We start from the raw sequence: 14,603 nt of genomic DNA on the forward strand, positions 1-14,603 counted from the left end.
AGACTGCCAGCCGGAGGATGGAGGTTCAATTAACAAGGAGAACTTCTAATCAACTCTCAAAGACTTTCTCTCCTCTTTGTTCCCCTTCAGCCTCCCAATGTCAACAGGTCACAAACACATAATTAGTACGAGTCGAGGAGACGGATGTTTGGGCGGCGACGAGGTTTTACACATTTCAAAATACCAAAGTGTGAAGTGACAGTTCACAGTCTACAGACGCAGAACAAACAGCTGGACAACGGGCATTCATCACATTTCCTGGAAATGACCAAACGCATGGAAATAAAGAAAAGGAGACGTTACTGAAGTACATGAATATTGTGTATTGAACAACAGTTAATAAGAACAAATGTAAACAGTCACTGTTAAGTCCCTGTACGTGAACACACTCAACAAATACTTATGAGAAACAGAGACGGTCTCTGGACTTTAGTTGGTCCCTGGATGAGAACAAGGCTGAGAAACAGAAACACACTTCAAGCAACACGAGGCTCTGAACCTCTGAACCTCTAAACCTCTGAACCTCAGGCAAGGAAGCCGCGCCGTACATCTGTAGTTTTACACCAAAAAACCTTTTTGTTTAATTCTTGTTATGTTTATACTTTCTGACTGTGGAGTTAAACAGAAATATTTCATTTGTGAGCTGTTGTGATACATGTAGGGCTTGTTTCCTGTTGGGGGGGGGGGGGGAGAGAGAGAGAGAGAGAGAGAGAGAGAGAGAGAGAAATGAAAAGGTAGAACGTGTAAACAGGTAGAAAGTCCAGGCCACCGTCACTGCAGGTTAAACGTTTGACGAATATCCGACTTTTCTATTCATAACAACATGAACAGCAAAAAATATTTTGGGTTTTTTGGTTTCCAAGTCCAAGTGGCACTTCTGTAAACGTGTCTGAGGACTGGTGGCAGTTCTGTTTCATTCAGAATGTGAACAATGATGCAAAAAATCATCTGATCCCAGCAAAATAATGGAACTGAGTACTTGGACCTGCAGAGTGAATGTGGAGGTAAAACCTTGAAACTTTCAAACTAAAACAAAAGTGCAAAGTTTCTGGGAAATGAGCACCAGAGAGAAATCCAGGCTTAGAGTGAACAACTGGAAGGACAAGACAAGCTGAATAAAGTCTGAAAGTTGGACGTCGGTCACAAAGGTGAAACTTGTAAAAAAAAAAATAATAATAATAATAAAAAATGAAAACAGTTGCAAGCTGTTTGAATGAATCTAACGCTTGTCGATGTTGAATGTTGAGGAAATGTCAGAACTGAAGTCAGAACACGAGGACAGAAACTGAAACAACAGAAAACAAATCAAAATGTCAGGACGAAGGAGGCGACGCTGGAAATGAGGTCTAATATGTGTTGAATGTGGAAATGCAGCTGAAACACTGAAGTGACTGGTTCCTTCTGCATCGTGTCTCCATGTATCCTGGGTTCTGTCTCCGTGTGCAGAGTGACTGGAGGAACGTCTGCATGAAGCCGGAGCTTCACTGAGGGACGGGCTGTGGTTTCCGTCTCGCCGTGGACGTCCTCTCGCTCTCCGTGGACGTCCTCTCGCTCTCCGTCTCGCCGTGGACGTCCTCTCGCTCTCCGTGGACGTCCTCTAGCTCTCCGTCTCGCCGTGGACGTCCTCTAGCTCTCCGTGGACGTCCTCTAGCTCTCCGTCTCGCCGTGGACGTCCTCTAGCTCTCCGTCTCGCCGTGGACGTTCTCCATGTGTACTTTGAGGTAGTCGTTCCTGGTGAACTTCTTGTGGCACAGCTGGCACTCTGCCATGGGCCGGTTGGGGTTGTGGGTCAGCTTGTGTCTGCTGAGCATCTTCTTCAGACTGAACGACAGGTCGCACACCTAGGAGACACAACCAACACACGCCTTAACACGCCTTCAACACGCCTTAACACGCCTTTAACACGCCTTTAACACGCCTTCAACACGCCTTAACACGCCTTTAACATGCCTTCAACACGCCTTCAACACGCCTTCAACACGCCTTTAACACGCCTTCAACATGCCTTAACACGCCTTTAACACGCCTTAACACGCCTTCAACACGCCTTAACACGCCTTCAACACGCCTTTAACACGCCTTCAACACGCCTTAACACGCCTTCAACACACCTTAACACGCCTTCAACACACCTTAACACGCCTTCAACACACCTTAACACGCCTTCAACACGCCTTAAACACGCCTTCAACATGCCTTAACACGCCTTTAACACGCCTTAACACGCCTTCAACACGCCTTCAACACGCCTTCAACATGCCTTCAACACGCCTTTAACACGCCTTCAACACGCCTTAACACGCCTTCAACACACCTTAACACGCCTTCAACACACCTTAACACGCCTTCAACACGCCTTAACACGCCTTCAACACGCCTTCGACATGCCTTAACACGCCTTTAACACGCCTTCAACACGCCTTCAACATGCCTTAACACGCCTTTAACACGCCTTAACACGCCTTCAACACGCCTTAACACGCCTTCAACACGCCTTAACACGCCTTAACACGCCTTCAACACGCCTTCAACATGCCTTCAACACGCCTTAACACGCCTTCAACACGCCTTCAACACGCCTTAACACGCCTTCAACACGCCTTAACACGCCTTAACACGCCTTCAACACACCTTAACACGCCTTCAACACGCCTTAACACGCCTTCAACACGCCTTCAACACGCCTTCAACATGCCTTAACACGCCTTCAACACGCCTTAACACGCCTTCAACATGCCTTAACACGCCTTTAACACGCCTTCAACACGCCTTAACACGCCTTCAACATGCCTTAACACGCCTTTAACACGCCTTAACACGCCTTAACACGCCTTCAACACGCCTTAACACGCCTTCAACACGCCTTAACACGCCTTAACACGCTTCACTACCACGTGTTCAGCTCTGCTGCCTGTTGCCAAACAGCTCAACTCTCCTCCATCGTGTTTCACAGTTTCTGTCCCGTCTTTCATGTCTCTTGTGAGATTCCCTCAGAAACGGGCCGACTGATTTGTAAATTGCACATTCGGTGACAGAAATAGACTCCGACTCCTGAAGGTCTCCTGAAGGTCTCCTGAAGGTCTCCTGAAGACCTCCTGAAGGCCTCCTGAAGACCTCCTGAAGACCTCCTGAAGACCTCCTGAAGGCCTCCTGAAGACCTCCTGAAGACCTCCTGAAGACCTCCTGAAGACCTCCTGAAGGCCTCCTGAAGGCCTCCTGAAGACCTCCTGAAGACCTCCTGAAGCTCTCCTGAAGACCTCCTGAAGGCCTCCTGAAGACCTCCTGAAGACCTCCTGAAGACCTCCTGAAGACCTCCTGAAGACCTCCTGAAGGCCTCCTGAAGACCTCCTGAAGACCTCCTGAAGGCCTCCGTGTCTGGTCGTGACCCAGATGTTACTGGAGGCTTCCCCCAGATGTTAACTCTGTTATGACAGACGCGGCGTCCAGAGGCCCTGCAGCTCTTCTGGAAAAGGTTCCTGGAACGCTGCAACTCTTTTGTCTCACTCAAAATACCATCCACATGTTTTTTTCATTATCTCTAATACTTTAGCGCAGAATTATTTACATGAAAACGTCTCTCTCTTCGCTGAGGAGAAACCCTCCAGACGGAGGCCGACCAACCGCAGGCTGACATTTAACAAGTGTTCAAACTCAAATCGTATAAAAAAAGGTGCTATTAGATTCTAGCGGTACGATGGAACCTGTTGAGTTCCTCATGTGAAGGAAGTGACCATCAGGTCGCGAAACCTCAACATGACAGAGTCAGTAGGTTTTGTTCAATATTTGTAAAATGTCATCTTTTAGCAGTAAGATTGTGGTTCACGTTTGTGAAGCATCGGCTGTAAATGAAGTATTTGTGTTTGGCTTGTTTAAACTTGTGGACACTCATCATTTCCATCTTCAATCCATCATGTTGTTTACCTGGAGCAGGACTCACCTTCAGTACAATAGAATACACAATGTTTACCTGGAGCAGGACTCACCTTCAGTACAGTAGAATACACAATGTTTACCTGGAGCAGGACTCACCTTCAGTACAGTAGAATACACAATGTTGTTTACCTGGAGCAGGACTCACCTTCAGTACAGTAGAATACACAGTTTTGTAAATGTATGACTCTCGTTACACCGTAAAGTCTGCAATCACTGAACTGAGCTGCTGCAGCTCATGATCAAGAACTGTGACGTTGAGATTCAGCAAATATGTTTAACATATGACAAAATTAAAAATATTCCTCATCTCAATTTGAAGCTCGTGATGCGAATACCAGCAGAGGTACAGCGATACTGCTTTAATAGAAAAAGAGATTCTAAAGTATGTAATTCTCCAGCAAATCAACGTTTTATGGACGTTTCTTCAGTTCCAAGTGTATTTTTGTGAATCTGTTCATAATGATAGTAAAGCTTTTAACAGTGGATGTAGAGAGGAGTTTCCTGTATCAGACCACAACCTGCTGTGACTCTGACAAGTTGGACTGTGGAGCTTTTATTTCACACACATTTCAGTGTTTTCCCTTCAGTCCCCATGTGTTTTTATCAAAAGTCTGTGACCCTCAAGAAAAACACAAATACAATTCTTTCCAGATTGATTCGATATGAAGAATGAAATGGTGTTCTACAATATTCACTGCTCAGTTCTGATGTCGTGCCGTTTCCACTTATTCTTGTAGAAACTCAACGAGCTGATCTGGAGCTTCACGCTGAGAAATAATACAAAAGGAAATAAAAACACAGCCTGGTTGAACATTTGTGTCCACGTGGGTCCGAATTAGACTTGATGTGGATTATTCAGTTTTAGTGAGAAAAAGTGATCGTCTGTTTTGACCACGACAATCTTAAAAGCTCATTCTGGACTCTGAAGGGATTCAAAATGGGACAAACATGAGGCGACCTTCAGTTGTATTCATCCTTGTGTGCTTCATTTGAAGAGACTCCCAAGAGGTGTCCTTGATTCTTATCTATTAACGGCTCAATATGAACCCATGAGGCCTCCAGTCAATGTTGATGCGTTAAACATAACGTCTGTTCTGCTTGCAGCTCGTAGCAACGGACCCCTGCACTTTATGGATATTCATGACATCAGGAGGTTTTGTGACTGAGGCCAGTTTATAGAATTCGCCCCTTTAAGACTCAAGACGGTTGTGACTTTCAATGAAAAGCACAGAATGTTAAACCATGTTTCCAATTTGTACAAATGGTGATTGAGTGCAGCAGTGAAACACACTCAGTTCCAAACACTGACAGCCAATTGTGTGTCGTGTTGCTCCAGCGGCCTGGGAGGATAATTCCTCCTCCGGCGTTCTGAGCAGAGGCTGATCCTCTCGATGTGTTTACGTGAGCTCAGCGCTCTCAGAGGACCCAGATCACCATCTCCTCCACCGCGCCACACTGCTGGACGGCTGCCAGAACGCCACGGCTCAGAACAACCAGCGGAGATCAGGAGCACAGAAGTGATTTCTAGTGTTGGAGGTCGTCTGCTCACTCACGTCACACTGGAACGGCTTCTCCCCCGTGTGAGTCCTCATGTGTTCATCCAGGCCTCGCTTCTGGCTGAAGGCCTTGTTGCACTCGCTGCATTTATATGGCTTCTCCTGCACACACACACACACACACACACACACACACACGCACACACACACACACACACTGTAAAGTGGACCAATCATTGCTCAATGTGCTGAAGAACAATATTTAAAACAATATTTCCCAAAGTTTTAGGAACATATGGAGGAAACCTGGAAGAAGAAAGTCTAATGACCCACACATGTACGTACACACACACACACACACACACACACACACACACACACACACACACACACACACACACACACACACACACAAGGAAAAATCCAAACACAGCCAGAGGAACCCAGCAGAAGATGTGAAATATCCCAGCAACATGTTGACTTTCTCCCACTTCACACCCGGGGTTCTCCCGGTGAGCGCATGAAGGCGTGAAATGAAGGGGTGTCCAGCGCCTGCAGGCGGGAGGAAGCGAGCGGCTCAGAGGCCATCAGGAACACATGGATTCCTCACAAGAGGAAGGAAAACACGCAACACCAGATCCTTTTCAACGCGTATCGGAGCGCCGGCACTGTGGGGCTGCACAACATCACTGCTGCCTCCTGTGTGTGTGTGTGTGTGTGTGTGTGTGTGTGTGTGTGTGTGTGTGTGTGTGTGTGTGTGTGTGTGTGCTGGAGGAGGTGGCCAGTAGGCGTGTGGCGTCCGGAGTGAGAGGAAGCAGCGACGCCCCAAAGGGCAGAGGAAGAGGACCGGCCCGGGGACACCCGTCCAGGACCCGGTTCCCACTGTCCCCCCCTTCGGGAGGCTGTTTTTGACAAGTGTCGCTGATAGCGGAGGCTCTCGCCATTTAAAGCTTAGTTACCATGGGAACAAGGGTGAATGCAGGAAGTGAGGGTCCTGGGAAAGGCGCTATCATGTGGGCGGGGCGAGGAGCGCTCAGTGACACGGGGGACAAAGGGAGGTAGAGATCAGGTCCACTGCCTGCGACGGCCTGAAAGTACGCAAGTGTGTGTGCACATGAGAGGGGATGAAGGGCAACAATGGAAGTAAAGCTGTGTGTGTGTGTGTGTGTGTGTGTGTGTGTGTGTGTGTGTGTGTGTGTGTGTGTGTGTGTGTGTGTGTGTGTGTGTGTGTGTGTGTGTGTGTGTGTGTGTGTGTGTGTGTGTGTGTGTGTGTGTGTGTGTGTAGGAGGAGAAACCTGCCTGGAGGAAATTCACTCCGTCCTCCTCTATGTGATGCAAAGTTCCACCTCAATATTCAGCTTTAACAAGCATCTGCTTTGTTTTGCTCCCCCCCCCCCCTCACCCCCCCTCCACCCCCCCCCCCCCACCCCCCCCACCCCTCCCCCGGGGGGTTAAAGAGACGCTTCTCAGACGAAATGGAGAAAGCGACATGGGGTCAGAGTTCTGGGGTCCAGAAGTACATGGATGGATGATGTGGTTTACCCAGAATGCATCTCTGTGACCCCGGTAACATCGAACATCTGTACCTGGTGACCTTCCCTCTCCGGCAGCTGTTCACCTCCTGACCCTTGACCTCTCGATCCGACCACCGTCTCCAAAGAGCACGTGGATGAATGCGAGGATGGAAGCTTTGTTTACGTTCTCTGGTGTCACATGACAGGAAGACGCCGGTCCCGATGAGGCTGAAGCTTCGCTTTGGGCTTCAGAACGGAACAAACATCTTTCAGCAGTCAGATTGTTTTCAGCGGCGCCGGAAGCAAAGCTCCGGGCCGAACCGAGGCGCCGCCACCGAGACTCGTCAGACGTTGGTCGTCCAGCTAGTGAACCTCGGACTTTCACGCCTTTACATTCTGTCATTTGTGGGTCACAGAGATAAACTGTATCTCAGGTTCTCACATCTCATTCTACTGCTTTTCCAGTTCTACAGGTGTAATTGTGATTAGCTATTACTTGATCAACATTATTTTGATTCATGTCAGTTCCTTTAGAGCCGAGAAGCAAACACAAGATTGACCTTGTGTAAAAAAGTCTGTTAGTGTTTGATAGGCGGACCATGAGAGCGTCGCCTGGACAGTGGGAAGGACAGAATGTGTTTGAGCTTATTTAAGTGAAACGTGTTGTCAGCATATTCCAAAACATGTTTGACAAGAGAGAAAGAACCTTCGGAACAATTTAATGTCGCAGTACCTGACCCCTACCAGCAGCTGAGTAAAGACTGATTCACACTCAAATACATTTCTTCCCATGAGTTGCAGCAGTTGGAAAATGTACCAGTAAGTCGACTATAAATACTCATCACTGCAGGACATAAACCTTAACATCCAAGTACAAGTAGCAGTTACTCTTAGAGTCAAAGACCCAACAGAACCATAACGAACACATCCCAGAAGAGCATTACATCGTGAAACATTCTGTCTCCACTGGTCCTCCAGTCCAGACACACCACATTGGTTTCTCTCTGCAGTGACTTCATCTGGCTCTGCTGTTTGTAACTGTTCAGCCCATATTTCAGATCTGAGACCCGTAAGAAATAAACATCAGTCAGTTTAATCAGTAGTGGACTAGAAGAGGACACCTGCCTGGCCTCACCTGGACCGGGCCGGGCTCTGGACAGCGTTAACCTTCAGCAGAACTCTGAAATGAGGCCGGACCGTGAGTCAGACCTGCAGAGGCCGACGACGGAAACTTGTGATGAAACTGATGTTAGGTCTCATTTGTCAAGCGAGACAGAAACACGTCCAGACGTCTCGGAGCTCATGGGAAGTGTCCCTCCGGTGACAAAGTGAGGCAAGGAAATGAAGTCAGGATGTGACCTCATGGCGTTTTCCTTCCTCCGCCCGACACGTCCTCTACGGTCACATGACCGATCCGCCATGACGTTCACTGAGGCTCTTTATCATTTGGTCAGAACGCCGTTTAAAAAGGAGGAACTGTACGGATGTGAGCATCGGCCAGAGGAGCTGCTAGCGGCGGAAGGACCAACGTCCACAGACGCTCACATCACGTCTCCTGACACACAAAACCTGCAGCACACAGTTCAAGATGGTACGATGAGACTCTGAGACTTCCTTCCTTTGTCCGTCCTCTCAGTATCACCTCACCTGTATTCTGGAAGGAAGCTCAGATATCTGCACCAAACCTCCGCCCATTGAGCTTTTCAGGTCAAAACGATTGTTATTACACTCAGCAGGTTGTGTTGTATAACAGGATGTATCAAAATAAAGTATGTATCCAGTAATACCATGACCTTGTGATGACAGACGACTTCTGTTTTTGAATCTTTGCAGAATGAGTCATACTAAGACTCCATTCATTCATTCATTCTTCACACCTTACATATTGTAAACCTTCAGGTATTTATTTAATTTCACTTGTTTCAAGCTCACTTTTCATCTATATTTAGTGTATTTTGTATGAAACGTGTTTCATTCTGTAGCTGCAGCAACAGAATGTTCATCTGTCCTGAATATCGTCCATCTTTTCATCTGTCTATCCATCCTGCCGTCCGGTCGTCTGTCCATCCGTCTCTCTAATGGTCAATTTAATGTGATGGAAAACTAAAACTGCAACAGTTGAGTGCGAAGTTTTCATTAACAAACAACGCTGTGGCAGGTTGGATGGATGGATGGATGATGGATGGATGAAGAGTAAGACTTACACGAGTGTGGGTGCGGATGTGCATCTTCAGGCCGTCGTTCTTGCTGAAAGCTTTGTCGCAGTAGGGGCACTGGTACGGACGCTCACCTGGGAAACAGAAACTAAAGTTAATAAAGAGATCAAAGGTCACTAATAAAGAGATCAAAGGTCACGTGAACGGCTGACGCTGCCGCACGCACATGAAACTGTGTTTGAAACTCATGTTAACATGTGAGGAAACATTTAACAAGACGTCTTACAGGACGATTTCTTAGTCTCCACATGGGAAATGGACAGTGGGGGACACGTGTCCCCCTTCAGTCTATTTCCATTATAATGTGTGTTTTTATTCAAAAGCTGTTAAAACAATGTTATTTTTGAGTGGCAGCACTTTTTTTTTTTTTTTAAACTCGCCTCAATTTCACCTCGATGTAGTTTGGTGGCGACGGAGACGAAGGACCGGTTTGCAGTTTCCACCTCGTAACCACGAGACAATCACAGTTTCTGACAAGGTTTCTGGAACAACATCTATTGCGGCATGTGTACTGACAAAACAGTCACGACTCCATTTCCCTCAACTCCACGTTGATTTCCTCTCTGTTCTGTTCCTGTACGGCTGGTAAACAGCTCGTCACCTCGGTCGCCGCGGCGACACGACGGCTGAAAACACAGAAGCTCCACTTGAGCTGAATTGCAGCAACAGAAAAATATGTTTACAGTGTTTTGGTGCTCAGAAACACAGAAACACGTGAAAAAGCCTCAGTAGCATTACTCCGGCTCGTGTAAATAAACTTCCTCTCTAAGACTTTATTCTCTTTGGAAAATGATGGACAACCTTTGAGGACACGTCTGTCTCGTCTTCAACTCGTCAACCTGAAGACGTGTTCAGTCACACAACGTGACGGATTCGTCCTCTTCAGCTTTTAGTGTTCGTCTTGTATTGGTTCAGTTTGAACTGAAGATTTCTACATGGCAGAAGCCCCCTACTGACCACACACACACACACACACACACACACACACACACACACACACACACACACACACACACACACACACACACACTTGGTGGCTGGTTATCGGAGCTCCGACCGGCCGGCGGTTCAGGAGAACATCAGACGCAGAGCAGCCGAACTGCTGCAGATCCTATCGGAGAACTGGCCGCTGACGACAAAGAGAAAGTGACAGGCTGTCAATCAAAGCCCCCACTGACACATGGATCTGTTTACCGTCACTGATCCACGGGCCAGATAGCAGCCTCGGAGCTGATTGCCGATCTATAGAAGGGACGTGAGGGAACCTGGAGACGTGTGCAGAAATTAAAGATTCAGAGACGGGGAAACATCAAATAAAATCCACAGGAAACTAAAATTCTGGGTCCAATAATTGCCTAATTTATTTCATATGGTGAAAACTAAGGATTAAATCCACTCGTGTCCAAGGAAAATAAGAATACATCAGGGAATGACCCCCCCCCCACTATATTTTCTTAGATCTTATATTCTTTACAATGAAGAGTTCCTCTAAAATACTCCGACTGCAAGTGTATAATAAAAGTTAATAAAGCGCTGACAGGAGGAGACACCTACAGCTCCTATTGGCTGCCTCATTTCTCACCGCTGTAACATAAAACCTCTTCAGTGACTAATTGTGAACAGCCCAGCATGTCATTTTATTGATGGGGGAGATGCTTTGCCCCTTTAAGTAATAAGGTTAATTGGCTGAGTTTCTCTGGGATTCGAAATGCAAAGATGCTTATTGAATCAGAAAACCCATCCTGGGAATAGATGAGGCCGTAATATTACACCATTGTTACAAACAGCGCTGTAGAAACACTCTCCTGCTTCCCACATCAAGTCCAGGTCTGGTGAAACTGCCGCGGTGTGAGAGTTTGATGGGAGTGTGTGGGGAGAGCGTGAGAGGAAGTCCAGGCCACCTTCCATCGAGGAAACACCATCATTTCTCTTCATACGGGATTAATGTGGCCGTAAATGAATGAATCACATTATTTGAAGTCAATTCCTCCTGCTGCTGTTATCACTCCTGAATCTGGATCAAAGTGTTGGAAACGTTCAGAGAACGACTGATCAAAGGCTGAAAACAAGAAACAATCCAGGGTCTAAGAAGTGGATCTGTGTGGTTGTCTGAACAGGTTGGACAAGGAGCCTCCAGGAGACACTGTCTGTCCACACTGTGTCTCCAGGAGACACTGTCTGTCCACACTGTGCCTCCAGGACACACTGTCTGTCCACACTGTGTCTCCAGGAGACACTGTCTGTCCACACTGTGTCTCCAGGACACACTGTCTGTCCACACTGTGTCTCCAGGAGACACTGTCTGTCCACACTGTGCCTCCAGGAGACACTGTCTGTCCACACTGTGTCTCCAGGAGACACTGTCTGTCCACACTGTGCCTCCAGGAGACACTGTCTGTCCACACTGTGTCTCCAGGAGACACTGTCTGTCCACACTGTGTCTCCAGGAGACACTGACAGACCTGTGGACCAACAAAGGAACCTGCTAGAAAACAAGTAACACATGTATGTTCCCAATCACAGCAACAAGAAAACAGCTGACTTCTTCATTAAGTCATTTCTTATCACAGATGTGGAACGTTCAGTTTTGTTCATTGCGTCTGATGGTCCAGCGGTTAGAACTCATGATGGGAATGTTGTTGATTCTTTGTGTGCAGAGTTCTCTGTTCTCACCATGGTTCCTCCAGAACCACCTTGATCAGCGTGATCCTGACAAAGTTTCACGATGTGGGACATCAAGCTCTTCCTCAGTGACGACAGGACAGGAAACCAACATGTGTCTCCCAACCCCCGTCCTGCTCAGCAGCTCCACCGGGCGGATCAGTGAAGCTCCAAACTTCACGGCAATTCTCTTTTCCATCAAATACTATTCATGTAGTTTTGCATTAAATAAATTGAAGAAGATGGGAGATTTCACCATATCCTCATCCTCTGCAGGTATTGGCTCAGCATTTTCCATCTCACAAATGTTCTGAGGCGTTTATCTTCTTGACAGCTTAAACCTTCAAATCTCCCTCAGCCTGGTTCTTTCAAATGAAAACAAACAACTGCTGTCATGTAGCAGTCCTACAAGTTAAGGTCTGAACCCGCCAGAAACCTCCTGCAGGAGGAGCACCAGGAGCACCAGGAGGAGCGCCAGGAGTCCCAGAAGCACCAGAGGAGCACCAGGAGCACCAGAGGAGCACCAGGAGCACCAGAAGCACCAGGAGGAGCACCAGGAGGAGCACCAGGAGCACCAGGAGGAGCCCCAGGAGGAGCACCAGGAGCACCAGGAGGAGCCCCAGGAGGAGCACCAGGAGCACCAGGAGGAGCCCCAGGAGGAGCACCAGGAGGAGCACCAGGAGCCCCAGGAGGAGCCCCAGGAGGAGCCCCAGGAGGAGCACCAGGAGGAGCACCAGGAGCCCCAGGAGGAGCCCCAGGAGCACCAGAGGAGCACCAGGAGCCCCAGGAGGAGCACCAGGAGGAGCCCCAGGAGGAGCACCAGGAGGAGCCCCAGGAGGAGCACCAGGAGCCCCAGGAGGAGCACCAGGAGGAGCACCAGGAGGAGCGCCAGGAGTCCCAGAAGCACCAGGAGGAGCCCCAGGAGGAGCACCAGGAGCACCAGGAGGAGCGCCAGGAGTCCCAGAAGCACCAGGAGGAGCCCCAGGAGCACCAGGAGGAGCCCCAGGAGCACCAGGAGGAGCCCCAGGAGGAGCACCAGGAGCCCCAGAAGCACCAGGAGCACCAGGAGGAGCCCCAGGAGCACCAGGAGCACCAGGAGGAGCACCAGGAGCCTCAGAAGCACCAGGAGGAGCCTCAGGAGGAGCACCAGGAGCCCCAGAAGCACCAGGAGGAGCACCAGGAGCACCAGGAGGAGCACCAGGAGCCCCAGAAGCACCAGGAGGAGCACCAGGAGGAGCACCAGGAGGAGCCCCAGGAGCACCAGGAGGAGCCCCAGGAGCACCAGGAGCACCAGGAGGAGCACCAGGAGCCCCAGAAGCACCAGGAGGAGCACCAGGAGCACCAGGAGGAGCACCAGGAGCCCCAGAAGCACCAGGAGGAGCACCAGGAGGAGCCCCAGGAGCACCAGGAGGAGCCCCAGGAGGAGCACCAGGAGGAGCACCAGGAGGAGCCCCAGGAGGAGCCCCAGGAGCCCCAGGAGGAGCCCCAGGAGGAGCCCCAGGAGGAGCACCAGAGGAGCACCAGGAGCACCAGGAGGAGCCCCAGGAGGAGCCCCAGGAGGAGCCCCAGGAGGAGCCCCAGGAGGAGCACCAGGAGGAGCACCAGGAGGAGCCCCAGGAGGAGCCCCAGGAGGAGCCCCAGGAGGAGCACCAGGAGGAGCACCAGGAGGAGCACGGAGAGGGTTAACGTGACTGGACTGGTTCCACATAGAGAAACATGTTCGTGTCCTTCTGCACTATTTCAGCCTCCAGGAGGCCTTTTGTTGACAAACAGGAAAATCTGAATCCCAGATGTGTTTGGAGACAAAGGAGAGCAACCCTATGTCTAATGTAGCATGTGTGGTATCGGGTTCTGGCCCTGGGGAGTCCTGGGGAGTCCTGGGGAGTCCTGGGGAAGGCATTAGCGTGCTAATAGCCCGGCAGCTACTCTGTGGCTTGGACCACGTCCCTCCCAGGAGCTGCACATCGCCAGTGAATCCACGGTGCAGACGACCACACCCTCACGACGGCCAGGCGCAATAAGTGCACACCAATTCACCTACTTAACCTCGGCGCTCTCTGGCTCCCAACATGTGCAGCTCATCTGGAAAATGCAAACGGGGAAAATGACGACTTTAAGGAGGTCAGTTGTAAATGTGGTCAATCTCAGTTCAGGTAACACACGAGGCTGCTCGGGGTGGGCGGGGGGTTCCTCAGCCCCCCGACCCACCGAGGAGGCTGCTCGGGGTGGGCGGGGGGTTCCTCAGCCCCCCGACCCGCCGAGGAACCTGCTCGGGGTGGGCGGAGGGTTCCTCAGCCCTCCGGCCCACCGAGGAGGCTGCTCGGGGTGGGCGGGGGGTTCCTCAGCCCTCCGGCCCACCGAGGAGGCTGCTCGGGGTGGGCGGGGGGTTCCTCAGCCCCCCGACCCACCGAGGAGGCTGCTCGGGGTGGGCGGGGGGTTCCTCAGCCCTCCGGCCCACCGAGGAGGCTGCTCGGGGTGGGCGGGGGGTTCCTCAGCCCTCCGGCCCACCGAGGAGGCTGCTCGGGGTGGGCGGGGGGTTCCTCAGCCCTCCGGCCCGCCGAGGAGGCTGCTCGGGGTGGGCGGGGGGTTCCTCAGCCCTCCGGCCCACCGAGGAGGCTGCTCGGGGTGGGCGGGGGGTTCCTCAGCCCTCCGGCCCGCCGAGGAACCTGCTCGGGGTGGGCGGGGGGTTCCTCAGCCCTCCGGCCCACCGAGGAGGCTGCTCGGGGTGGGCGGAGGGTTCCTCAGCCCTCCGGCCCACCGAGGAGGCTGCTCGGGGTGGGCGG

At 50.5% G+C, this 14,603-nt stretch overlaps 1 protein-coding gene across 1 annotated transcript in view; it reads right to left on the reverse strand.

Annotated features, from left to right (window-relative positions):
- Positions 1 to 318: 318 nt before the first annotated feature.
- Positions 319 to 14,603, reverse strand: part of prdm5 (PR domain containing 5) — a 47,796-nt gene continuing 33,511 nt past the window's right edge. Inside the window, exons 14-16 of the mRNA XM_080505968.1 lie at positions 9,148 to 9,233; positions 5,487 to 5,591; positions 319 to 1,841 (exon numbers count right to left, since the gene is read on the reverse strand). Of these exons, the coding sequence (XP_080362094.1) occupies positions 1,677 to 1,841; positions 5,487 to 5,591; positions 9,148 to 9,233 (356 nt within the window). The 3' untranslated portion in view covers positions 319 to 1,676. The remainder of the gene's footprint in view (positions 1,842 to 5,486; positions 5,592 to 9,147; positions 9,234 to 14,603) is intronic.

The sequence above is a fragment of the Blennius ocellaris genome (assembly GCF_963422515.1).
Source record: "Blennius ocellaris genome assembly, chromosome: 12".
NCBI classification, from domain to species: domain Eukaryota; kingdom Metazoa; phylum Chordata; class Actinopteri; order Blenniiformes; family Blenniidae; genus Blennius; species Blennius ocellaris.